Raw genomic sequence first — 27,242 nt, 5'->3', positions numbered from 1 at the left:
ATCCGGGGCACCCGGGCGGTTCAGTGGGTTAAAGCCTCTGCCTTCGGCTCAGGTCATAATCCCAGGGTCCTGCGATCGAGCCCCACATCAGGCTCTCTGCTTAGCAGGGAGCCTGCTAAAATGTTGACACTGATTTCCAGCCTTAGTCTAACCCTGGCAACATTATCAGCTTTGGATTAAGGCATCATCAAATGCAGCTCTGGATAAAGCCAACTGCTCTATTCTCCTCCAAACATCAAGAACCTAGTGGTTGGATTATCTACAGATACAGACTTCTCAAGCAATCCAAAGCTCTAACTAAGCAGGAAATCCAAACCAGGAATTTCAGTAAATGCTTTATATGGAGGAGGCAGCACCTGACAACTATAACCCTTTCGATCAATAGCTTATTAAAAAAAACAAAACAAACACTATTCCTACGTATTTACTACTGGTGAATAAAGGAGAAGAATTTGGAACGCAAGGGACACAGGAAATAGGCACAACGTTGTCTAATTCTCTTGTGGCAGGATTCTTGAACAAGGGAAGGTCATCTTTCATGTATTTCTAAAAACATCCCCTAACCCCATGATATGTATCAGTGAGATTAATTTCAGAATCCAGTTATGGAAAAAAAAAAGTGCTCTTATTTTAAAAGGAAAATAATGCTTTTCACCCCCCACCCCAATCAGAAAAGCAAAAAAGTCACTCATTTTTCTAGCGATCCTCTCCCTCCTCCTTCTCAAACCGATGATCCCTGGGCAAAGCGGGAGAGTATAACCAGAGAAACAGAGTCAAATAGGCCAACTGGGTAGGGAGGGGATACAGTTTGTGACTAAGGGCCAGAAGGAAACTAAGTGATACACATGGGGACTGAAGCTCTGAACTCTTTTCCTTAGGATATGCCTCAACAGCCTGTGTTACAATAAACATTCACAGTAACAAAGATATCACTAAGGAGAAGGAAAACTGGTTCATGACAGTGGGAGTCAAAAATCCAGAGCTCACACTGAGTACTCCCACTCACATCATTTCTGTATCTGAAGCCAGACTTCAAAATTCCTAGTACATGTTAATTTATATATGAAAAATGGTGGAAAATATTTACTAATACACTGATTACTAGTAAACCCAGATTTAAGTCACAGCTGCTATATGGGGACCTTGGTCAATTCATCAAACTTCTTTAAAACGTGGCAATCTCATATGCCTGGAGCATCTGCCTTCAGCTCGGGTCATGATCCCAGGGTCCTGGGATAAAGCCCACCATCAGGCTCCTTACTCAGCAGGAAGTCTGCTTCTCCGTCTGTGCCCCACCCCCCCACCAAACCTGCCCCATGCTTTCTCTTGCAAGCTCTGTCTCAAGTAAATAAAATCTTTAAAAAAAAAAAAAAAAAAAAGAACTTGACGATCTCTGTAATATGGTAAGCTACCCCTCAGGAATTCCCACTGCTACATCACGGAACAGAATGCCTCAGAAGAAGCTTAAGCTCTTTGGAAGAGGGTAAAAAGTTCAAGACGGTGGTTAATGGATTCCGAGCCCATACTCGTGGGCCACAAAGGACCCCTGGCGGTCCCCAATGCATCAGTCTCTAAGTCTTAACACAAAAGAGCCAGACTCACCTTACAAATTGATCTCGTCCCCCCACTGCAAACTGGTGGGTACTGGCAGGATTCACGTAGATCGTATACAGCCCCACTTTCTTCTCCTTTTCTTTTGTCACCACCAGTTTCCTTCAAGAGTAGAAGAGTGTAAAAGTTACATTCTCTAAAAGACCCGATGGTCACGACAATAGAGAGCACAGGGAGTAATGCAGACACAGCTAGTAAGACCAGATTCTTGGGGCGCCGGGGTGGCTCAGTCGACTGTTAAGCATCTGCCTTCAGGTCATGATCCCAGGGTCCTGGGATCGAGCCCCGCAATGGGCTCCCGGCTCGGCAGGAAGCCTGCTTCTTCCCTCTCCCACTCCCCCTGCTTGTGTTCCCTCTCTCGCTGTGTCTCTCTGCCAAATAAATAAACAAAATCTTTAAAAAAAGAGAAGACCAGATTCTCACTGTGAAAGCAAGAAAAAAGCGGTTTTGTTTTGAACACTGGAACAAGAAAAAAACAAAAATCACCTCCACATATATTTAATAAATGCTACCTTGGGGAAGGAAAAACTAAAGTGTAGTGAAGTCATTTTCTGGTATTCCTCAAGACGTGTAAATTAAAGTATACGAAAGTACAGCTTCTCAGGTAGTGTCGGGTTAGCCGGAGTCCGACACGATGGGAAGCTATCATTAAACAGACGACACACCCACATTTTCCATCGACATAAATACATCCTCCCAATCCATCTGGGAGCAGGGAACAAGAGGAGGATGAATCATAAAAACAGTGGCCAGAAAAGACCTTAAGGTTAGAATCCACCTCCTAGGGGCACCGAGGGCTCCTAGTGGCTCAGTCAGTCAAGGTCTGCCTTCGGCTCTGGTCATGATGGAGCCCGGAGTCGGGCTCCCTGCTCAGCGGGGAGCCTGCTTCTCGTCTCCCCGTGTCCCTCTCTCCCTTGCCTGGGCCCTCCTTCTTTCTCTCTCTCCCAAATAAATAAAATCTTAAAAAAAAAAAAAAAAGAAAGAAAGAAAAGAATCTACTTCCCAGATTCCACAGAAGTGTCACTTACAAGCCAGCTCTAAAAATGCACATGGAAAAATGACAAGCCTCAGCTCTAGGACGGGACGGCCCGGAGGAAAGCAGCATTCTTCCTTTATCTGAAGCAGGTGAGGAGAGATTTGTATGGAGGCAGCTATTTCTAGAACTGGAAAATCATCTCTAAATTACTCCTCTGGTTGTACCACCAAAAAAAAGGGCGATCCTTAGGTCTTTGGGGTCCTGAGTAAAAGTCACTCAAATTTTAGTTTTAGCCAGAAGATTCTGGCTAAACAGCCCTATCTGTCCCAGCTTAAGGGTGGCACTATGAATACTTCTCCCGAATCCAAGAGTCCAGCCAGTGGAATATGCTATCACAGAGATTAACGCATCGACAGGGAAGGAAAGGGCTGGGTTCCAGCTTTCGTTTTTAATTCTACGGTTTTGTGCATTTTGTTGTTATGGAAACTGAAAGAAATATAACCATGACAACGAGTTTCTTTGTAAAGAAATGATTTTAGCATCTTCTCTGCATGGTCAAAGTCCCTCCAGTCTAGAACTGCTCTAAGCAAAGTGGAGAGATTTTACTTGATTTTAAAATCTCGGCAGCTTTTCACTGAAGCACTACGTGGGGGCGCCTGGGCGGCTCAGTCAGTTAACGTCTGCCTTCAGCTCAGGTCATGATCCTAGTGTCCTGGGATCAAACCTGCTTGTCCCTCTCCCTCTGCCCCTCCTGCCCCCTAACTTACGTGCTCGCATGCAGTCCCTCAAATAAATAATAAATAAAATCTTGAAAAAAGAAACAGTGCATAAAAGTCATGAAAATGAATGTCATTAAGGAAAACACACACATTCACAACCCTCAAAAACACAAGGTAGAAAACATATCCAAACTGAGTTTAAGGAACAAAACTAGCACAGAGGAGAGGCAGCTCGAATCAGGTCTCAGTCGGGGAAAAGCAGATGCTGCTGCTCTTCACAAGATCATCTCATTTTCTCAGCAATGTGGATTTTCAGAAGGAAAGAGGCAGACAAACATAAGGCTGACCATGTGGAAGCAGAAGGAAGAAACTGAAGAGACAGATTACAAGACAGGGCTCTGCCACGCTGTAATCCTGACAAAGAGCTCGATCTTTCTAATGCCTCAATGTACTCATTGGAAACAAAAAATTCTCTCCCAATGGATAAATGCAGAGTACCATGGGGTTTCCAGAGAGCTGGCTATAAAAATGATTAATCATGGCAGCAGGTGAAAAGAAAAATATTTTTTTCATATCAGGAGGAGGAAGCACATGAAAGCATAAGAAACAAACTTACCAAATTTTGCCTTAAAATTTGCATTTTTAAAAATAATTCAATAATGTATTATTTGTTTCAGGGGTACAAATGTGATTCATCAGTCTTACTTTTAGTGAGCAGGTATGTTCCAACAAAAAGGGAAAAATAACTACAGATCAGGGCGAAGAAGTCCTCTGAAGAGTATTTCAAACGGGCTTCCGCTGGCTAAAGGACTTTCCCACCCACAGCTCCAAACCCAACTCTTTTCCTAAAAATGTCAGCCAGTCTCACCAGCTTCCAGAGCCTTAGCTATCATAAATACACAAAAGAGAAGTTCCCATTAAGCCAGCTTCACACAAGGATGCCTCTGATGTGTGGATGTTCACACACTAGCTTCACACATAAACACAGTTGGACTTTCCAGCCATGACCTTACATGCGGGCCCCCACCTCAGTCAAACTTTCTACTACTTCTTCAGCCCCTAAAGCAAAAACTTCTTCAAAGTTCACAGTCTCTTATTTCCCCGAATCCAGAATCTGGGCCTTCTCCTCCTTCAAGCTTCTCCTATATTCCCTCTTTAAATTTCTAGCCCACCCGTCAGTGCTTGCATCTGGAGCCACTGCTTCTGTCATTTTATTCCAAATTCAGTAATCTGCCCAAGTCATCTGTTTTGCCCACGACATGGTCTCCGACTTCTTGTGATCTAACAGTGGTTTTCCTATGAGCTGGCGCACAGGGTAAGCTCCCACTCTGTTTCACAACTCTCTATCAGAGCAGACCAAACAAACTTAGCCCATTGGTTGCATCTTTGAGCTTCCCCTCCCCTCTGGAACTAAAGAAAGAAAATAACAAGGGGCACCTGATGGCTCAGTCAGTTAAAGTAGCTCCTTCTGCTCAGGTCAAGATCCCAGTATCCTGGGATCAAGCCACGTCGGGCTCCCTCTCTCTCTTATAAATAAAATCTTAAAAAATAAAGAAAAACAAAAGTCTAATAATAACCAACCGTGAGACTGTATTTCCTAAATTAGCTTATCTTCTACTCGTATGTTTTGTAAATCATTAACATCCCTTAGTTAACACTGGAAATGACATACACGACTTGTTTTAAGTTTTAACACTAATGAGACCATAAATAATGTAGATAACTCATTAACAAGGTAGCAATTAAATAAACTGTTATAATAAACCACTGCTTTAACTACCATGGTTAAATAGACCTTCATGGTCGGATGTAGAAAGATCTCTAAAACATGTTTCCACATGAAGAAAGCAAACTGCAAGGGACTACGTGTGTGTATTTATACGTATGTACATTTAATCCCATTTACGAGGGAAACTGTATATATATATATCTTAAGATACATAAAAGTATACAAACAGGATTGGAAAGGTATTCCAAAATTTTTCACAGTGGCCACCAATAGCCAGAAAAGTGGGGGCAGAGAGGTGTGCACGAGACAGCATTTACATTCTGTCAATATACTTTATTATTTGAATTTTTAAAGTAAGATAGATTTACTTATTATAAGAAGAATTAAAATTTTTAAAACTAAACTAACTAGTAGCTATAATGTAATCAGTTCCAAATGTGGAGCCAGACACTATGCTGGGGCAGCAAGGACATTATCAAAAACACTCAAGGAGGTCACAGACGGAAATACTGATTGGTTATGCCCCAAGTTAAGGCTGGAGAAACGGCGGTCCAGAATGGTTAGCGGTGCCTGAGGGGCAATCTGACCCAGGTCTGTCCAGATCCAAGTAAGATGCTCTGTTCTTTACGGGACATCACACGGCTGAGGAGTGATGAGATTAACTACGAGTCTCAAATTCATGTAAAAAGAAACTGTTATGACAGACTATTACAGGCATTAATATTTTCGCGCAAGACTTGTCCTTTGCTTACACGTTTCTATACATAATTGAACTGAAAACTCCATCAGACCGTATGGCTAAGCTGCTCTGCAGAGTAATGTGCTTCCTGTGGGCGAGTGGAGCGGAGCGGCGCCCAAGTGCATGGAGAGGAGATCGCCCCGTGATTACAGGCGGCACAGAAGACAGCCGAAGCTTGTTTTAGGAAAGAAGGTAGACCGAATAGTCCCATGCTGCTGAGCAGCAGACCAACCACAACAAAGAAGGGAAGCAGCGCTCAACCCTCAACCTGCTTCTCTGAACAGGCACGGAGGGACCCTTCGGATGGGCCAGACACATGGATATTACCTAGGACAGGTGGGGTATTTTCAAGGCCAAGAGATCCAGTTCTGTAAAAACATTACTGCTGTACTTACGAAGCTGGCCGGTCTTGTCTGAGGTCAATGGTGAAGACAACCGCATCTTCACCTGCAGAGAGGAACGTACAGGGAGAGTCCGGTTCCAGAGCCAACTACGGGACAAAAAGACAAAGATTTCTTTTTTCTTTTTTTTTTTTTTTAAAGGACTTTACTTATCTGACAGAGAGAGACACAGCGAGAGAGGGAACACCAGCAGGGGGAGTGGGAAGAGGGAGAAGCAGGCTCCCTGCTCGGCAGGAAGCCTGATGCAGGGCTCGAACCCAGGACCCTGGGATCATGACCTCGGATGACAGAGCCACCCAGGTGCCCTAAGACAAAGGTTTCTACAGATTAGAATTAGAAGCCACCTAGTTCATTCCTTTATCTTCAGGAAGGACTGCACTTTAAATGTCACAACAAGAGACATGTCTAGCTTTTTTGTTGTAAAACCCCAGGAAAGGAACTAATAAACCCATTCTCTCTTGTTCTATGTGTTCTATGTGTTACAGCTTATTTATTCCAAACAAGTCAAGAGGACAGGAGTTTTGCTATTTCAACTAAGTCCCCAAGGGATCCGAATAGAGATACACAGAAAAACATTAACCATTAAGGTTCATTCTCAAAGAAAATCAATTAAACTCTCAGGTGGGGGGTGAAATGGTGCGCAGGTTTAATTCCTTACACCTCAGTTATAAAAATTAGTTAACAGGTTGAAGGCAGGCTTAAGAATCAAAGAAACAGGTTAACTTCCATATTTTTCTGAGCCATTCGGCCTAGAAAAGGATATCCCACGTCCACCTACCTACTGCTCAGGGTTTGTGAGAGAGGGCCGCCGTCCTTCTACAGCATGACCGCTCTGAGACGAGCTCTCGGCTGCTCACTGGCTGCCCCACGACTGTCTGTTCTATATTCCCAGTCCCAAACAGGGCGTCCATAAATAGTGCTGTCCCTGAGAGCCAAGAGAAGCTGGAGCTCTCGCACATGAGGGGCCGGCCACTAAGACCTTGGAGCTGTTAAAGTGTTCCAGATACAATCAAGGGATATTTAAGAGGTTTGGAAGACACAGGAGACCTCAAGGATTTCCAAACCAACCGCCGGTCAGCTTAGGGCTTAGTATCATCACCTGAACACTGTATGTGCAAGATCTAGAAAGCTTTCAAATACTTCACTTGCAAGAAATTAAGGGTGGCTGCTTTTCATCCTTTTTTAATCTACAAACTTTAGGACAAAAGAAGTGAGGCAGGTGACCACAACAGAGGAGACACAACAGGCAGAGATCTGGGAAGGCCCCGGCTGAGATCCTTGGTGGAGGAGCGAGACTACACACCCATGGGGACAAGAGCTTACTTACCTTGTGGGACGCTCCCTTGTGCTGGGCCACACGCTTGGTGTTCTTGCAACACTGCGTGGCAGACAACTCTGCTACCCGCACCTGCCCATCGCGGGCACACATGGCCAGGGTGGAATCACCGCTGTTGGGAAGGAACTTGGCCTGGGTATTAACGAAAAAAGAGACATACGAAAGAAACTGAGGAGGTGAATTTGAGAGGGGGAAACTGTAATAACAAACATAACCCATCCTTTTGGTTGCACCAGAGCTGGAAACTTAGCTCTCCTAGTCTTACACCGTGGGCTCAAGTCCAACTTCTTCCCAGAGTTAAAGAGGGAGGAAAACCTTCTGATGCAAGAGAGCATTTCACCGGACTCTGCAAGGCTGAACTGGTATAGGGTAAGTGCTCGGGTGAACTAGGACTACGCCTACTAGGGGAGAAACTTAAGAAAAGAAGAAGGAAAATCTATCTTGATTCAGAAAGCAAACAGAAATTTGCTACAAAGACAAAGGAAACCAGAGGAGATGCTGGGGAAGAGATCAAGCCGAGGAATCAGTGCTGGGACCAATATGATGGGTTGGGCTGCTGAGTAAACAGACACTGGTAACGCTAACAAATACTCGTCAAAGGTTCCAACCAACCCAACCAAAGGATTCCACTAACCCTATGCCTGGTTCCGAACTGCTTAACTTCCACTGCTGTATAAATGCCCTGGTCCTCTGTGTTATTAGTTCGACACTACAGACCAATAAACTAAAGCCGGAGATTAAAGAATTTGCCCATGATCACAAAGCTAATAAAGGGCAGGGCTAGGAACCAAACCCAGTCTAGGTCTAGAGCCTTCCCCCAGGGCACACTGAGTGCCTTGCTGAGAACCTCCAAGCACCCCACCGGTAATGGGCTTCTAACCCCCTCTGTGCTTAGGAAAAACAGAAGGCTGCCGTGGATCTCTGGACCCACGGGAGCCACGGCAGGACTAGTCCTGATGCCTCCTTCTACCGCAGCTCTCCGTCAGCTCCCTCAGCAGGCCTCTCAGGCTCGTCTAACTGCCGCCCGCCTTTCTCAACTGCTGTTCTGCCCCCATGCCTCACCTGGAAGACATTGCTCTTGTGGCCACTCTCAAAGTCCAGTACTGGCTGCCGCCGCACCCAGTCCCAAACCACCACCTTCAGGTCATCGCTGCCACTGGCCAGCCAGGTGCCGCGCTGGTTAAAGTGCAGGGTGTTGACACAGCCATTATGGCCCTCCAGCCCGTGCTGCAGGCGGAAACGCTGCACGAAGACTCTTGCCCCGCAAGCCTCATACACGAAGCGGGCGCTGGAGCCCAGCTCCCGCTCCCGCAGAGCAGGGAGGGCTTGCCAGCGAGGGCGCGGCAGGGCGGACGTCTCTGAAGACACCCAGTCCTCCAGGGCCCGCTCATCGTCTGACGAGTCCTGGTCACGGCTGGCCCGCTTCCGCTGGACCCGGCGCCTAGGATGCTCTTCCTCCTCCTCTTCTTCTTCCTCTTCTTCCTCTGATCGGTCATGGACCTGGTTTTCATCGTTGATGGAGTAATGGCCAGTGTCCTCCATGCTGTCGGAGTCCTTGTCTTCACCCGAGCTCTCTGTATCTGTACCCCGACTTCCTGTGCTGGTGCGATTGGGGCCACCGTCATCCCCGGTCAGGCTCAAGCTCAGGTCCGAAGCCTCCACTTCAATGCCTGAGGATGTCTCCCGGCCCTCCTCAGCGCCAGACATCTCCTCCGGACTGCTAGACAAGCTTCCTGCAGGCCAGTGAGAAGAGGGGAGTGAGAGGGAAATAAGGAAATGGGGCCGTGATCAGAAGGATGTCCCGCCTCGGTCTAAAAACCATCACCCAAAGGTCCGGACACCAACTTCAATTAAAGTGTTTCTGTTCATATGCTTACCAAGACTACCTTCTGAGTAAAGGACAAGAAACTGAAAAGATTAAGACCGAAGCCACATGCAAATAAAGGTACTTCAACACCAAGTGGAGAATTCCAGGATGGCCCGAGAGTGATCGATTCTCTCTCTCTTGCAAAGCATGGACGGGCTGTGCCCAAGTACCAACCACCTTAAGCTCTGTCCTGCTCGAGGCACATCCACCGGTCACACCAAATAACTCAACCACATGTAAGAGAAAAGAACATCCATGCCCAGCAAGAAATGGTCCAGACATCTTCTCAGAGAAAAACAGAAAATAACAGATGAAAATCATTCTGACAATGGGTGGGAGCTGAACTATTTCCTACTTCAAGAAAGCACTGCTCCTCCCCTCCCCCCAAATCCTAATTCCTTCCCTTGAGGTCCTAAAATCCACTAACAACCAGAAGGAAGCAGAAGGGACAAGTGGGACTGTGATCGTTAGGATGGGTTTTGCTCACCTTTCACTAATAAACGTATTCTGACTTCCACTGACCTGACCATGTTAATGCTACTGCTAGTTACAGGAACTCTTTATTGAGGGAGAGCTTTATCAAGACGCACACACAAAACTGATGAAAAGCAGGGCCACGAGAGCAGTATCTGAGAAGGGAAGCTCACCACATCCAGGCTGGCCACGTTGGTGGTTCTCCAAGAACTAGGTCACTCTGGGCAATCTAAGCCCCGGCGATCAGACACCGCACTCGCCTACCTAGCAGCAGCCAAATCGCATTCCAGCGAGCGTCCCGCTCCGCGGTGTGCTGGAGACGTGACCACAGCCTCCGCACTGAAGCCAAGGTAGAAGGAAGGAAGGAAGGAAGGCGGCTGAGGACGTTAAACACTGTTCACGGCCTCCTTTCCTGATGATGACGAACTTGACCTCGCCAGAAGAGAAGGTTGTGAGGTACAGAAGAGCAGCTCCGTGCGATGCTGGTAGGAGCTACCCGACCCCACGAGGACACTGAAAGGATTCCAAGTAGCTCCTGACAGCTTAGTCACCCGGAGCAGAGCAAGAAGTTCCAAAGATCTCTGCAGCCATGGAAGCCCTGGACGTCAAACTCTCAGGCAAAACCCACCACGGAAAACAGACGAACAATACCAGCACGCTGGCTCAAACGGCGACAGAAGGTAGGGAGGCTTGTAAACAGCTCTTTTCAGAAAGCATCTCAAGTAAGATCCCAGCGTGAAAACTACGGGGGTAGGAGCGGGAAGAGAAAGGGGGAACGTGCAGCAATTCGCTCACAGGAGCGACAGCTGCGGAGACGGCGCGGCGCGCCGAGGAAGCCGGCAGCTGTGCTCTGTCGGGTACAGCCGGCCTTGAAGCCACGCTGGGGAGAAAGGGTAAAGTGCCACGCGCTTCGATTCTGGGGAGAAGGAAAACACAAATACCGAAACTCCTAGCATTTCTTGTTAAAATTATGATTAGCCAATCAAGAGCACTTGGGGGCTCCAGCATATTCACACAAAGGCCAGAGTACATCACGAGCTCAGCAAGGGGACCCTCACAGCCAATGACCAAGATCCAGAGGTCAGCAAGTTTCTTCTAGCGAGGGCCTTCACAGGCCACAGGGATCTCTGTCGCTAGTCCTCAGCTCCACTGTTCGAGCATGAAAGCGCCCGTCAGCACCACGTGAATGAGTGAGGCATGACTGCGTTCAACAAACCTGACAGAAGCAGGGGCAGGCCAGATCCGGTCCGAGGCCACAGTCTGCCAATCCCTGACCCAGCTGATGGTCAAATTCCAAATCAACTACATACCTCAAACCACGCTAGAACCCCGAGTCTCTCAACGAAGCCCAGTCAAAAATCTGGTTCACTTTTCTTAACAGAAGATGAACGAACAGCGGTGGTAAGAAGAGAACACAGGGTCAATAAACAGCATGTTGACAAATCTCACTTTCCCTTACTCGACTTCACTGCTCTACCAATCTCATCAACCAGAACTGAGCCTATAATCCTGACCAACGTGCTCAAGAATGCCGGATGCTGTGCTGCCCAATTACATCTGAAGGGCATTTCTCCAGTTCAGAAGTAAGCTCAAGGCTGAAGCAATAATCGAATAACCCATTATTAAAATCTTGATATTCTACCTTCAAACAAGCCCCAGACCCAGTGAGTTCACACTGGCCAGACCCTACAAAGAACAGAGGCCAGCCCTCACACCAGTCGGTTTAGGCTGGAACTTCATCTCTCGTCTGCTGTCTCCACCGAACTAGGACCTGCCGCAGAAAGAGACCCCTCGTCACAACTGGGGAACCTTACCCTCCCACAGCTCCCTTCTTTCCACCACTAACTGATCTTTTCCTCCTAGGTTTCATCCACTCTTACAACCTTTCAGAATTCCAAACTACCTGAACTCCTAATGGCATACCTCTATTACTGACCTTCTGGAAACAGTCAGAAGTTGAAGCAACAAAAGTCCCAGATAGTCCAGGGTGTCTCCTGTATAGTTTTCTATACACAGAACAACACAGGCAGGGTCCACGCTTAGGCAAGATTTCCTTCCCTCCACTAAAATCCCAGGTCTCCACTTTCTTCAGGGGAGGAGCAGAACCTCAGGTGGCCCCTTACCATTGGCTAAGTCTGTTTTGCCATCTGCGCTGCTCCCTTTGCTGGACATCTTGAATGATGTTTATAGTGGCCAGCCTGCATTTAGGAGAGGAAGAGAATGAAACAATTAGGAAATAACCTAGGAGAAAAGACAAAAGGGACAAGACATTTAGCCACGCACAGCCTTTGTCATTTTCATAAAAATGATTTTCTGAGGGGTGCCTGGCTAGCTCTGTCAGTGGAGCATGCAAGTCTTGGTCTCAGGATTGTTAAGTTCAAGCTCCACACTGGGTGTAGAGACTCCTTTAAAAAAAGGGGGAAAGACAGCTTTGACTGTGTGTTCAACAGGGCTCGTCAGCTGCTGAAAATCATAGCAGGTCCTCCTCCCCCACGTCTCAATTCCATACAGAGACATCTTTGGGAGGTCATCTCTTTACCTGGGTAGCTGGCAGGGATTTCTGAGATGGGAAAGAAGGAACTGAGCTCAAACCTGCACCAGCAGGCATATAACCGGCGACAGGTACTACACGCACAGAGGCCTAACACAAAGAGCTAGCTTCAGCCTTGTCCTCCAGGCAAGAATCTTCTGTTGTAAATTTAATCATAGGCATCACCCATAAATTCTGTGAAAGACATGCCTTTGTTACATGAAGAGGTGGGCCAGACTCCAAATACCACCTTACACACGAATCAAGAGACAGGAAAGACCAAGCTATAGGGGTGAGTGTTCGGGCTCTGTGTTCACTCAGATGCCAGGCTCTGATCTTACAGGCAGACACTAAGGATTGTTAAGAGGCAGAGCCAAATTAGAATTCAGGAGCACCCTTCCCCAAGAAAGAACCTAAAAGGTTTCTTTTTTCCTCTTACAACTAAGCCACCAAGTCCACAGCTAGGGAAGGAAAGGGCCACATTTCCATGAAACCATCTCAACCCATCTCAAAAGTGGCAAACGTTATTTCATCTAATTCCGCCAGCTCTCACCAGACCTGTTTGGCGAAGCCCTGTCTGTGAATTGGGGTACCTAGCCTTTTCCCTTTCATCCCACTGTAACACATTATTTTTACAGGGCCTCACTCCCACCTCGAGCAAATTCCAAAGAGCAAAGAATAATATTATTCAGACCAGAATTTTGTTAAGCCCTTTCAGTGCCTGGACAAAAGGCACTGGTCAAAGACAAAGTATGATTATGACTCCGGTCCTCGTACCCAGGCACACGGGCTTCTAATCTTTCAACAGCCCTTTCATTCCCACAACAATTATCCCAGAAGCAGCCCCATCCCTATCCTGACCCCCTACTCTCCTCTACAGAAATCCAAGTTGCTTCAAAAAGTGTCCCCTGCCAAGAGACAGCTGCCCAGAGCTTGCTCTGCAGGCCAGCACGGGGGAGTAGAAGCAACGCACGGGTAGGACGGAGGCCGAGTCTGAGGCAGGCCCTGGAAGGGTGCTGGGAGACGACGCCAACAAAGCACAGATTTGTGAAGCCACCGCGAAAACACCAGCGGCGAGCGGTTTGCAGAGCAGGCTGTTTTCGTCCTCCTACTGCAAGGAGGTATTTCTGCACAGCATTCTTCACACAGCACTGGCTTTTTCCTGTTGGGAGTCCCTGTTTACATTCTCCAGCATATCGGCAATAGCTTCTTCCCCACCTAGGGTTTAAGTTAATTATGCTGCAGTTATATGTTATATGTTGCAGTCTCCCAACATGGGGAAAACAAGTGTGCTACTTTGTTACGATTAAACACTCAGGTCATAAGCACACGATGCCTTCTGGTCAGCGGAGAAGAGCTCTGATGTCTTCTCACCTCTCAACCGCGCCATACTGTCCACCAGCATGACCACCTTCCAAAGAAGAAAGTGGCTCCAGAGACCCTGGCTCAAAACTGAACGGCACCGGTTCCTGCAGGGGCCCAGCCGGCCCGAGCCACAGATCCGTAAGGCACTGGAGAACGCATCTGCTCTCGTAGCCCCCACGACCGGGAGCAGCCAGGGCTCCTCGCCCTGAGAGGCAGCAAGAGCGGAGCCATACGGTTCCACTCACACTCAGGGGCTGCAGAGCTGTCTTTTGGGGAAAATGGTTTAAGGTTCTTACAAAAAGAGATCTTCTCTTTGGGAAGAAGTTGACAAAATGTACCACAAATTCAGAAACAGGGACAACCCGGCGCGTGCCGACGCCAACTCTGTTTAATCCCTGAGCTGGCAAGCGGACAGCTTCTAAAGGTCACATTTTAGGGGCCACAGAGTTTAGCAAAACTAGTTCTAGACCGAAAACTAGTCCCGGGTTGTAGTATCAGTGAAGCCATTAGCATCCTTTCTGACCACCGGTGAGCTACTTATCCTTCTCCAGATTCATTTTCTCTTTCTGTACACTAGTACACTAGCTTCAGTAACTGCAGAGACGGCGCACCGGAGCAGAATTCCAGTTTAACAGGCCCGCAGCAGGATGCGCCAGCAGTGCTCCCAACGCTGCACGCAAACCCCGATCAGCAGCAAGTTCTACCACAAGCCCCCAGCATGGGTGCATGTGCATCACACATCTAATCAAGTGACATCGAACGCGAGCTTAATTTTTCTAGGGAAAAAAAAAAAAACAAGTTCCGACATTCTTTTTCTATGTATCACCATGTCACCTTCAATACTCCTTGGGGTACACACCTTCCCCTTTGGAGGACCACTCTTTGAAAAAGTCAAGAAATGATGACAATAAAATACAATCACTTTGGAAATTATCTGTTATTCTTATCCTTTACATTTCTATCAGAATAAAGAAATTTAAAACCGTCTCAACTCTGGGGCAGGAATTAAAGCACCCAAATTAAGAGCCAAGATGCTATGACAGCGCCCTTGGTCTCAAGTATAGAAGCCCCTCTAGAGTCTCCTTCAGCACCAAAGAATTAATCTTATTTAAGAATCAGAAGTTGGGGCGCCTGGGTGGCTCAGTGGGTTAAAGCCTCTGCCTTTAGCTCAGGTCATGATCCCAGGGTCCTGGAATCAAGCCCCGCATCGGGCTCTCTGCTCAGCAGGGAACCTGCTTCCCTTCCTCTCTCTCTGCCTGCCTCTCTGCTTACTTGTGATCTCTGTCAAAGAAATAAATAAAATCTTAAAAAAAGAATCAGAAGTTAAGGGGCGCGGGTGGCTCAGTGGGGTAAGCCTCTGCCATTGGCTCACGTTCATGATCCCAGGGTCCTGGGATAGAGCCCGGGCATCTGGGCTCTCTGCTCAGCAGGGAGCCTGCTCTCCCACCCTCACCCCCACCTGCCTCTCTGCCTACTTGTGATCTCTGTCTGACAAATAAATAAATAAATAAATAAATCTTTGGGGGGGGGGGGAAAGAATCAGAAGTTAGGGACTAAACTTGATCCAAACATAAATTGCCTTCTTCATGCACTACATTCCCAACAAATCCACTGCTTTTACCTTGATGAACTGTCATGTAAAATCCAGTCCAGAGCAAACCAATCTCAGCCTGGAAGAGCTGAGGAGCTCACTGTCCCAGGTAGCTGGGGGAGTTTAATTAGATTAGCTCTACTGCCTACACTCTAAAAATAACCCTAACCTCTGCCAAACTGAAGGTTAAAGAGTAAACTATTGGGGGATGGGGAAAAAAATATCCAGGTGTCATTTTAATTTCTACCCAAGAAATTCTAATGACCTAGATATCTCTTGCGTTAATAAAAAGGCTTTAAATTTTTAACCAAATATATGACAAATTATTAACTAAAAACCAAGCAAAGGGACAGTTAATACAGTGTATAAAAGTACTTTGTGGAAGAGGTACCAAACATCTCTTGTTTAAAACCACTGGGGGGTTTTTCTTTTCTCAATATTGAGGAAAGATTTGTGTAAGAGACCACATATACCAGAACAACAGGATATCCAAATGCAAAAAAGAAAAAGGAAAAAAAGGAAAGAAAAAACCCACAAAAACACCTTTCCTCCTAAGTTGTACAATATACAAAAACTAACTCAAAATGGATCATAGACCTAAACGTAAAAGCTCAAACAATAGGGATGCCTGGGTGGCTCAGTGAAGCTGAAGCTTCTGCCTTCAGCTCAGGTCATGATCCCGGGGTCCTGGGATTGAGCCCCACATCGGGCTCTCTGCTCAGCGGGGAGCTGCTTCCCCTTCTCTCTCTGCCTGACTCTCTGCCTACTTGTGATCTCTGTCAAATAATAAATAAAATCTTTAAAAAATAAAAAAGTAAAAAATTTTTAAAAAGCCCAAACAATACAACTTCCAAAAGAAAACAAGATAATGCTTGTGACACAGGTTAGGCAAATATTTAAGAGAATGACTCAAAACAAAACAAAACAAAACAAGCCCCCCACAAGCTGTGAAAGAAAAAATTAAACTGGACTTACCAAATTAAAAATTTACTCTTCAAGAGACACTACTAAGAAAATGAAAAAACAAGCCAAGAACTGGAAGAAAATATCTGCAAAAGATGGTTTCCTAGAGGGCAGCAGCCAAAATCTACTTCTCACAGCTGAATAACAGTCACCTGAGAAGATGCTTGACATCCCTCAGCCATGAGGGAACTACAAACTAAAACTACAATAAGTCTCTACACGCCTATAAGAATGGCTAAAATTTATTAAAATAATAATAACGAAAGCTTCCTTTATCAAGTGCTAACAAGGAAGGGAGCAACTCCAGTCCCACACGCTGCTGGCAAAAATGCAAAATGGCAGTCACTTTGGAAAACAGTTTGGAAGTTTTTTACACAAACTTACCATACAACCCAGGAATCCCACTCAGGTACGTACTCAAAAAAAAAATAAAAAAAGTTCACCCAGAAACCTACAGGTGAGTGTTTTCTTTAGTGGCTTTATTTAAGTTCACCAAAAACCAGGAACAATCAAATATTCTCCAACCATGTCATAGATAATACGTAAGTTGTGATCCATCTACTGAGCGACAAGAAGGAATGACTTAGTGAAACACAGGAATGCAGATGGGTGGCAGGTATGTCGCACTATGTCAAAAAAGCAAGACCCCAACAGCTCTGTGGTAGGATTCTATTCTCGGGACATGCTAAACAAAATAAACGATACGGACAAACAGAAGAGCGGTTGCCGGGGGTGGGGGAAGAGCACAGACCGAGAACAGGCATGAGGAAACCTCTGGAAGGGATGGAACTGTTCTATGCCTCCACCTTGGTGCTGTCATGTGACTGTGTGTGTGTCAGAATCTACAGAATGAGTCACTGAAAAAAGGTGTAAATTTTACATGTATGTAAGTGATACCTCAAAAACCGTGGCCAATAAAAAGGGAATAAGAAAAGGGATGTGGGAGGAAGAAGTCAGGCCAAGTGTTAATGATGGACAAAGCCCAACAATTAAAATTGAAAATACTAAATTCTCAGGGTCGGGGCACCTGGGTGGCTCAGTTGGTTAAGCATCCGACTTCGGATCTCCACCCAGGTCTTGATCTCAGGGTCACAAGTTCGAGCCCTGTGCTGGGCTCCATGCTAGGTATGGAGCCTGCTTTTACAAAATAATAATAATTAGAATAAAATTAAAAATACTAAATTCTTAACGCTGGGACTACTAACAGACACTGGCTAAAGTGCTCAACATGACACAGTAACTGAGAGCAAGATACCAGTTCTTGTTCGAAAAAGAAAGTATGGGAGGAGTTTGGCTGCAACAGAAGCCACCTGTGATTTCCCAGCAACACCATAGACTCCAACCCCTCTGTCTTGGTGACAACTAAAAGTACTGAGAGCCTGAAGGAGTTTAAAATAGTTCTGTGGTTGTACTGTCAATTTGTATACTTGATGCTTTTTAAAATTTCTCTCAAATTAAATTTCATTTTCATTCCTTTGGAGTCTAGGAAAAGAAGTGTGATAATTCTTCCTCACCTCAGGCCCAATGGGAGCATCAACAACTACAGACATTACCGTCCCTGATCCCTTTTACTAAGACCCGGGCTCAGCCGGCCCCGCAGTCCCCATGCCTTACATAAGCCCAGCAGTCTGGTCTGGCATGCCTCCCTCTGCAACTGAAGCACCAAGCTCTCCTACATCAACACCCATATTTAAAGTAGACAAAGTTTTAGAATCGCCTCTGAAACTGACAAATGGTGGTAGAAAATACTTCAGTTATGAGCAGAACAAACATCTGAGAGTCACAGTGTTTGGCTCCTCTTGGGAGGACAGGCGTCCCAACACGCCCATAACAGGACAGCTGTTCAGGGCCCCATCTCCATCTCCAGGACAAATCTGCCTTTCTGCCCTGGGCTTTGTGTCCATCTGGAATCGACCAGACCTTCCCCCTCTCTCTCTGCCTGCCTCTCTGCCTGCTTGTGATCTCTCTCTCTGTCAAATAAATACATCAAATCCTAAAAAAAAAAAACGGAACTGGAATCAACCAGACCTACTTTCCCTATCCCCAATTGTGGTTTTCAAGCTGAAATGGCTCATTTAAAATTCATTCTCCTCACCTTATTTCTCTACTTCACAATAAACACTTCCTCAGCCAACTTCCGACTCCCAGCGCCAGCGATGCTCCAGCAGTGCAGTGTTTATTAATCAGAGAGCCCCGGGCACTGAAATTCAAAGGATAACCCCGAGGAAACTGAACTTCAGGCGACATACAGCATGCTTCAGGGGGACAGGCCTGTAGTGCGGGGCCACTCCTCTGACGCACTAAGAGGAGGTAAGTATACAACGGTCTCCTCCGGCACGCTGGGCAGAGGAGCGGAAAGAAACTGTAAGTGTTTCTGGATCAGGAAAATTCAGCCCTCTCCGTGCTGTGCGGAAGATCTGACAGCACAGGGCCCCCAACTGCCCACACGCCTGCCGCCTTTGCGTACCCACATCCTAGGCCTCTGACACCACCCAGTGGCCCAACGACGCACGGGCAGGCTAGTCAGGCAACAGCCTACAAGGCACCACAGGAGCTACAAACCCGGTCCAGGCAGTCCGAATCCCTTCTGCAGCCACTCATCAGTCGGAAAAATGAGTAGACAGTGAGAACACGAGGGATGCCAGCATCAGTATCATCAAAAAAAAAAAAAAGAAAGAAAGAAAGAAAAGAAAAGATAAACTCGGCTTTGAAGGGAAGACAGGATTTCAGGGGGTGAAGCAGAGAAGGACCAGGACAAGGATGAGGAGATACATGCAAGATGAAAAACCTGGTATGGCCCCGTCCGTCTGGGCCAGGGGGTGGGGCGCAGCTCATCAGTTGAGAAGTTGTGTGGAGGGGTGCGGGGGGAGAGGGTGCCAGGAAAATTATTTTGTCAAGATTAGCAAGATGGGACTGAAACGGACAGAAAAGGAAGGAGAAACAAGTTTAAAAGCGTCCACAGCTGTTGAGGTAAAAAGCATGGAGCGCCTGTCTGGGGCTGCCGCAGAGGCAAGGAGAAGGGAAGCGATGTGAGCGGGCCGTGCCGAGGCAGAGCGGGCCGTACCTGGCTCGACAGTAGTTACGAGGCCCCCAAGATCAAAAGGGCAAGTCGGAGTCTGGGTGCCCAGGGAGAATCAACATCATAAATGAGAAGCTGGCATGTATGGGAGACGAGATGAATTTGATTTTGACTATGTTTAAAATCCAAGTTGACATGTCAGGAAGGTACTGGAAAACAGAAGTCAGTCTGGAATTTAAGAAATCAGGGTCAGAGATACATACTCGGGAATTACTGTACAGAGAAGCTTCGAAATCAACCACCATGTAAGTCATACCTCACTAAAAAAAACAACAACAACAAAAAGTTAAGTACCCAAGAAAGGTGAGACAGTCCAAGGAAAGAACCTTCGGGAACACCTACCCTTGGGAAAAGAAGTAAGAGGGAGACTGCAAAATGCACAGGAGAGCAGAAGGAATAATGAATGTCAAACATCTTGGAGGTCAAGAGACAGGAAGGTTTCAAGAAGGTGGAGACCAGGGGCGCCTGGGTGGCTCAGTGGTTAAGCCTCTGCCTTCAGCTCAGGTCATGATCTCAGAGTCCTGGGATCGAGCCCCGCACTGTGCTCTCTGCTCGGCAGGCAGCCTGCTTCCTCCTCTCTCTCTGCCTGTCTCTCTGCCTATCTGTGATCTCTGCCTGTCAAATAAATAAATCAAGTTTTTTAAGAAAAAAGAAGGTGGGGACCATCCACACTGCAAATGCTTCAGAGAAGTACAGGAAGAGGCAGACCGAGGAAAGGCTCTGAGAATCAGAACAGTGTTCTGTGGAGACACCTTCAGACTGAAGGCAAAATGCCATTTTCTCCCTCTTCAAGGATCAAAAAAGGCTTCAGCTATCTCCTTCAGTGTAGTTACGTCCATTAAAGTTATTGCCTCAAAAATCTCAATAGCCTACCAGTTAATCACAACCTGAGAGCCGTGTTTAAACAATTCAGAAATGTTATTTATACTGTCTTGGGGACAGACCTTTTACACTTCACATATGTTTTATAAGAAATACCAAATTCTTCTTTACAGCTCATTTGTTTCACTGGTTGGCATGGAAAAGTCCAGGTTTCTAAAGGCAGCACAAGGTATAATAAAAAAAAGGACTTTCGGCGTCAGTCAGAGCGGAGTTTGAGTTCTGATTCTACCACTTGGGTCTGTTTCTCTTTCTATAAAGTGGGACAATACCATTACTCTGCAGGAGCTGGTTTCAAAAATTAGAGACATTTTTGCAAAGAGCCTGTCTGTACAGGGCAGGGATGCGCATTATTTTTCCAGCTTCTCATTTCTGCAGACCGCACTTCCTAGAGAAGCCGGGGTTTCACCACTCAGGAACGACAGACACTGCGCATCACGGAGGACACGGTCCCAAGTCTATAAAAGCTGCTTCCCCGCTCACTGGCCTTTTAAAGAACCAGGGGGCTCTGTCAGTATCCCTGGCGCACACTCACGCTCTATGAACTGCGGTAAACCAACATACCCAGGTGCCCGAAACACAACCCTCGCACTCTTTAGTTCTCCTCCCTCCTGAGGGTCCCTGGATAGCCAAGATGAGAAGCTCAAAGAGATCCTCACCGATGAAGAAGAAGAAAAGAAGGAATTCCTGCATCGACTATACGATGAACAAGGAACTCCCTTCGGCCCTTCCCTCCCTGCTGGTAAGACCAAATGCCCCGCGTTTACAGTTCACGGGCTCTGACTCTAATAACGGTGTTTCTGAGTACGTCAGGAGAGCACGCCAGCTCTTAAGTCCCGTCGCAGCAATACAGCTAAGGAATTTTTTCTGTCCGTACTGAAGCCCATTTACCTCAATTTAAATGATTCTAAGGAAAAGTCATTTCTAAGGAAACTCCATTGTGTTCCCACAATTTCCAGATTTACCTTCACGTCAGAATCCACCGCCACTACCAGCTTTTACCACTCCCATTTCGGAGTGCTCTTTAGTCACTGGAAAGGACTCGCAACAGGACGCTCCGAAGACACAAGGGACAATGACACAGTACGAACAGGAAGGCTAATGACTTGCACAAGTGCCCTCCCACCTGCACCAGGTGAGAGCAGAGTCTAACGTGGGGCCCTCAGTAAGCTAAAACGGGTCTGGTAATGGGGCAAGGCTTACAGTACGCCAGAGGAACGCAAGCTCTTGGCTACCCCCACACAGATCTCCAGATGGCTAAGACAAACCAAGAACGACAGGACGACACGGGAGGCAAGCACGGATGCTTCGCGTTAGGACTTTGCGAGACCTCCTCAAACAGTACCATCAGAGGATGAGAGCACACACCGAGGCTCTCAGGGGCAACACCAAAGACGTCTGCAGCAACCCAACCCGTCAGACACACTACCTTTTGGTAATAAGATGCCATCTTTGCCATAGCAATCACCCCTCCGCCCAACCTGCAAACTCAGAGCAGGCTCAGTCCAGTAATTTATCTTTAGTGTACACGTTCCGGAGGTCAAGGCAAGCACTAGAGAAAGTGGGCTCTGGCCCAGAAACTAAGTCCTATGGAGACAGAGATAAAAGCCTGCAGTAGAGGAGTGTGACCGATTCGCAAAATTCATTACACACTAACTTTCAAAGACCTTTCAAGGACTTCCATCTCCAAGAGAATAACTAAATCAAGTAAACAAGAATTTCTGACCAAGCTTAATGGTGACAAAGTTTCTCTATTATATTCACAACATTAAGATGAAAAGTTTTCCTATTACTGCAGAGCTAAGCTAAAATCACTGGCGTCTGGCTCTGACATTTACACACGTCACCACCTCCACGTCTGTTGCCAATTCAATTCTTTCAGCTAGTTCCCTGGGTTCCAGATTGGGTGACAGTAAGTAGATTACCTTGGCTTACTGATCATTTGTTTTTAAAGAAGAAAAAGCTAATTCAATCTTAAAAAACTAACTTAAACACCAATGTTATGCAAAAAAAAAGCTCTGTTTTTTATACTCTGGACCATTCCTAAACAGGTTTAGAATAACTTTCCTATGGTAGAAACAATCCAGAAACAAATCTGTCTCCGGAAAACAAAGTTTCATTGTCACCCCATGCTTTTAAAAGCCTGTAAATTCACCTGCTAGAACACAGGACCCAGAGTGTGAAAGTCTGAAGGTCTCAGTTAGCCACAATAGGGCGCACATCTGCAGAACGTCTTCTCCTAGAGTCCCTTTGCTCTTGAAATGTCAGTATTGTTTTAAACTGGCAACAAAAACGCTGCTTGCTTTTGGCTCTCTCTGAAGACAAGCTTCCGTCTTAGGTTGATTCTAGGCAACACTAAGGATCACAGCCCTGGTACTGATTCCTATGCTTTCCACAGACCGCTGTACAAAATGCCCTATCAGGTTGGTGGCTGGAATTAAGGTCACAAGCAAACTGGCCTCCCACTTCAGTCATACTAGGAAATACTTCCTAATAAGATGTGACAATTCTTATGCAACGCTCTGAAATATAAAGCATCTTCAGAAAGGTAACAATTTTACAGCTGTGGCCGGAGACTAAGAATACTGTTTCACTGTATACAAAGATGTCACCTGGACTTCAGAATCGGAAACCCCTGGGGGAGGAAGGATTCTTACCCAGCACACAGAGAAGAGCAAAGCTACGCCTCTTTCAACGTATGTCCCTTTCACCTCCCAACCCTACCCCCCAACACAGATCTCCAGATCTCATAAAAACACAAATAATAAAAATGCAGTCTCGGCCCACCTCAAAACCCTCCATCCAAAAGTCTACTTTTCAACAGGGAGAGCTCAGACCCTGGATGGTGGTAATGAAAGCTGATCAACTCTAATTTGATCACTGGCCTGAATGAATACAGTTGATTTCACTGCAGTATTATCAACACTTTTAATTTCCATCCGCCCAAAAAGATGTAGAACAAAAGCCAACACGAGGTTAAAAAGCTGCATCTTTGCCATCACACTGTTAAGATGGTCCAGCTGCAGAGATCAAATCAAATGCTCTGCAGTCCCTGCTGCCTAGCCCAGACTCACTTCCAAGAACAAGGAGACCGTCTCGTGGTCTAGTCCTCTGATAATCTATTGATGAAGATCACTGCAGAGCCCGATAGCTCAGAAAAAATGTATTCTCTTCAAGGCAAAAAGGAAAAAGCATAACGGGGAGCCTGAGCAGAGGTGAAAAACACCACCTAAACAGCAAGGGGAGGGATTACAATCCTTGTGTCAACACTGATCACGTGTGCTAACAGAGACCAGGAGGAAGGAAGCAACGAACTAAGGAAGAGACTGATGTTTCGTCTAAGAAAGCACTGAGAGATACACACAGACGGACGTGTAGTATTTCCGCTGTCCTCTGACCTCGAACCCCCACCACACAGATCTCAATCGTGTTCAGACAACTGTAGGTGCGTACCCACAAAGCATGTATCTACGCTGACCAATTAAAAATGATTTTTAAGAAAAGGGGGGGGAACATGTTCGAAAGCAGAATGCAAAGAAGCATCGACTAATGCATACCTTACTCAAACCCAAAGCCCCAGCAATGATGTGTAAAGAAAACCTTTTTTTTTTTAAGTGTCCATCCTATGTTAGGCATCGAACGGCTTAACACAGGTTCCCTCATACAATACTAACAATGACCCCAGGAGGTAAGTGGTATTATCCCACTTTGAGAGATGTGGAAATTAAGAGTCCAAGTTTAAGTAGCTTGCCCAAGGTCTCAGGGCCAATAAATCTTAGTATTTAAACTCAGGTCTGGGGCGCCTGGGTGGCTCAGTGGGTTAAGCCACTGCCTTCGGCTCGGGTTATGATCTCAGGGTCCTGGGATCGAGTCCCGCATCAGGCTCTCTGCTCAGCAGGGAGCCTGCTTCCTTCTCTCTCTCTCTCTCTCTGCCTGCCTCTCAGTGTACTTGTGATTTCTCTCTGTCAAATAAATAAATTAAAAAAAAAAAAATTTTTTAAAAAAAAAATAAATAAAAATAAACTCAGGTCTGTCCAGCTCTCAAAGCTGAATTATCTTTTTACACCTTACTGATACACATACAGGCCACCAATAATAATCTTGTTCCAGTTCATTCTCTAACGAGGACACCATGAGAAACAAAACTTCCCAGTGTCACGCTCAGCCTTTACTGACTACCTGGCATAAAGGTATTAGCAATCACCCAGGCCTACCTTCTAGAGCCACTCAGCTCTTCTATCACAGCCCATGGACGTCAACCACAGCACTAGTCTCTGCTACCAGAAACCTGAGAGTCCTACAAAAATTACATTCACAAGCAAGTTCGGACTCCCTCTTGGACCCTGGCCCATGCTGCTAAATGCAGAGGATGACTGCCCCGCTCACCAAAAACTCTTCAGACCAAGTATAAAAGAACAGCCGAATTTTTTTAACCCCCAATTGACTACTATGTCCTGAAAAGTTGGAATTCGGAGGTGGACTGAACTCAGACACCGACTGACGGCGCCGGCACTGCCCAGCCTCACAAGCAGCTGGATTCACCCCTACACAGACACAACAGTCCAAAACCCCAAGAAGGGAAGAGACTGGATCTGGCAAGAGGCCAGCACTCGGGCAAGCGAATTCCCAGCTTTTAACAGTGTAAGAATCACGACCCACCAGGGGGAGAAACACGGACTTGCAGGCTTCACTGGGGTGATTTGACGATACCCAGCAACAGTTTAGGACAGAACGTCAAGATGCCCACAGCCAGTAAAACTTGTCAGAGTAACTTAACCGGAGCCGGAACGCAGCCAACAGCAATACCCCAACTCTGGGATACTGTGGCAGGAATTTTAAGATCTCAGTGGTCAGCACTTGGGCATCAGGGTAGGGTCTGTCTTGGGTCCAGGAATTCGAATGCCTTCAACTCCTACTCACCTTTCCTTCTTTATCACTGAAGTAGGGCCAGGCTGCGCTCCTGAGAAAACAGGTCTGTTGATTCACTGAAGGGCTGAGAAAAGTTAAAGTTTAAATGGCAAAGGTATCTCTACCAAACATCACAATAAAACGATTTAGGAATACATTTCAGAGTCTCTGTAGACCTCCTCGGAACGCTTTAACACCAGAGCAGCTCAAGCTACCCAACAAATCACCCACCCAGTTAACAGGAATAAAATGAACCAGGGAAGTCCTCTCCCGGCTCCACCTAAAAAAGCCACCTAAGAGGAAAACCTGAATCCTTCCCACGCTAGCCCACAAGCAAACCTCTCCACAGGAAGCCACAGAGCAGGGGGAAATCCCGGGGAGAACGCGATAGCGCTAGTGCCGGTTTGTTTACAGGACTCCGGCAACAATCCTAGGAGTCAGAAATTCAAGGCACCAGATGCCTTCCAACTAACAGGGAGCAAATGGTACGGTTCTGCGGCGCCCTGGAAGGTCTGGGGGTGAGGGGAAGCAGGCTGCGAGAACTGTCTCACAAAGGGGACAAGAGCGGACGGCGACAACTGACTTGGACCTCGGCCTTCCGTACAAGGTGCTGGGCCCGAGAACTCGCGGTGGGGGAGGGGGCACGCTGCGCGGTGGCCCCGAGGTGACGGGGAGACGCAGGGCGACCGCTTCCCCCGGTCTAAGGGGTAAAAACGCGCACTCGCACGGGTCACCCCAGGAGCAAGACGTCCCTGAGGGCTGCGGGGCAGGCTTTTGGGGGCAAGCCCAGGGCTGACCCGAGGCAAGGGCAGCCAGTCCTCCCGGCGGAGACTCGGGTCAGGGCCAAGAACAGACCTGAGCCCCGGGAGCTCGGGAAAGGAATCCAACCTATCCTGACGGGGAGCGGGCCGGGGGCGAGGGGGTCAGGAGGCCAAGCCGGAACGAGACACGGACCGGATAGGTCAAGGGGGGGGGTGTCCGGCTGGGGCAGTTACAAGCACGGGAGCCGGCGAGGCTCAGCAGCCCGCTTCCCGTCTTGGGTCATCCTTCTGCCAGCGGCTGCTCCGACTGTTCCAGGCCCAGCCGCCCCGTCCACTGCCGCCACCAACGCCGCCGCCATCTTACACTGGCCAGCGGCCGCCACCACCGCCGCCTCCGCTCTCGGCGCCTGCGCCTGCGCCGCCACGCTTTCCGGCCCCGTTTGCGACGAGGTGCTGGAGGAGACTGAGGGAAGAGTGGTCGCGCGAGCTCTCGGCTCCCAACCCTCCTCGGAGGACGCCGAAGGGGCGGGGCTTAGGACCAACGGAAAACAGGGCGCGGGGCGCGTGCGCAGTCCCGGGAGACGGAGTTGCTCTGGCGGCGGGTTTCGGCGGCGCCGCTTGCCTGGCGCGGGCAAAGCGGACGCGAGCTGGGGGCCGCCCCGCGCTGCGGCGGTGCGGTGGGAATAAACTCCGTGTCGGGCGGGCTGGCGGGCGACCTCCTGGGAGGCCTCCATTTTGCCCTGCTTCTCGATACTGGGAACGGGCGGTTGTGGCTGGGTTTCCTCCGCGAGCCCCGTTGCCTCTGAGGACCTTGTTTCGCAGCGGCCTCTGCACCCTCGAGCCCCGTTGCCCCCGAGACCTTCCATCCCCGCCTTTCCAGATTCAGAGACGGGCTTGGGAAGCTCAGGTGCCGCGGAGCTCTTGCACAGGCTGTTTGCCGGGGCGGGTGCTGGGCGGTGGGTTCCCCGGCGTGGCCCTGTGCCGTGCGCTCTGCTCGGTTCGGACGCCCGAAGGGCGCCTGCAGAGGTCTGGAGAGGCGGCTGCCCGGCGCGGGGATGTGGGTGCAAGCAGCTGACCCCTCTCACCTCCTCTGTCGCTACCGTGCTATTATGTCATTATGTATTACTTAGCCTGTCGCAATGGACACCTAGCTGGTTTGTCTGCTTCCACTATTTACCTGCCAGTTAGAAGGCAGCCGGGGTGACCTTTTAACACGCAAGTCAGGTCATATTATTTATCCCAAATCTTCATCACACATTTAAAAAAATAAAAATAAAATGATCACAGTGGCTTCCAAAGAGGGCCTCACGTTTG

The 27,242-nt window shown here is 47.6% G+C and overlaps 1 protein-coding gene across 4 annotated transcripts in view; it reads right to left on the bottom strand.

Moving 5' to 3' along the window:
- The window catches only part of DCAF8 (DDB1 and CUL4 associated factor 8), a 42,714-nt gene extending 16,283 nt beyond the window's left edge, over window positions 1-26,431 (bottom strand). Inside the window, exons 1-7 of one of the 4 annotated variants that reach the window (XM_059145484.1) lie at window positions 26,293-26,431; window positions 25,180-25,252; window positions 11,976-12,050; window positions 8,574-9,244; window positions 7,503-7,643; window positions 6,170-6,264; window positions 1,603-1,713 (exon numbers count right to left, since the gene is read on the bottom strand). In XM_059145484.1, coding sequence (XP_059001467.1) covers window positions 1,603-1,713; window positions 6,170-6,264; window positions 7,503-7,643; window positions 8,574-9,244; window positions 11,976-12,024 — 1,067 coding nt within the window. In that variant the 5' untranslated portion in view covers window positions 12,025-12,050; window positions 25,180-25,252; window positions 26,293-26,431. Of the gene's footprint in view, window positions 1-1,602; window positions 1,714-6,169; window positions 6,265-7,502; window positions 7,644-8,573; window positions 9,245-11,975; window positions 12,051-25,179; window positions 25,253-26,121; window positions 26,263-26,292 lie in introns of those variants that run through there. The other 3 variants (XM_059145483.1, XM_059145486.1, XM_059145485.1) reach the window with 3 other exon arrangements.
- Window positions 26,432-27,242: the final 811 nt, after the last annotated feature.

Source organism: Mustela lutreola, chromosome 14, assembly GCF_030435805.1.
Source record: "Mustela lutreola isolate mMusLut2 chromosome 14, mMusLut2.pri, whole genome shotgun sequence".
Lineage (NCBI taxonomy): Eukaryota > Metazoa > Chordata > Mammalia > Carnivora > Mustelidae > Mustela > Mustela lutreola.
This window is presented reverse-complemented; position numbering and strand designations above follow the sequence as displayed.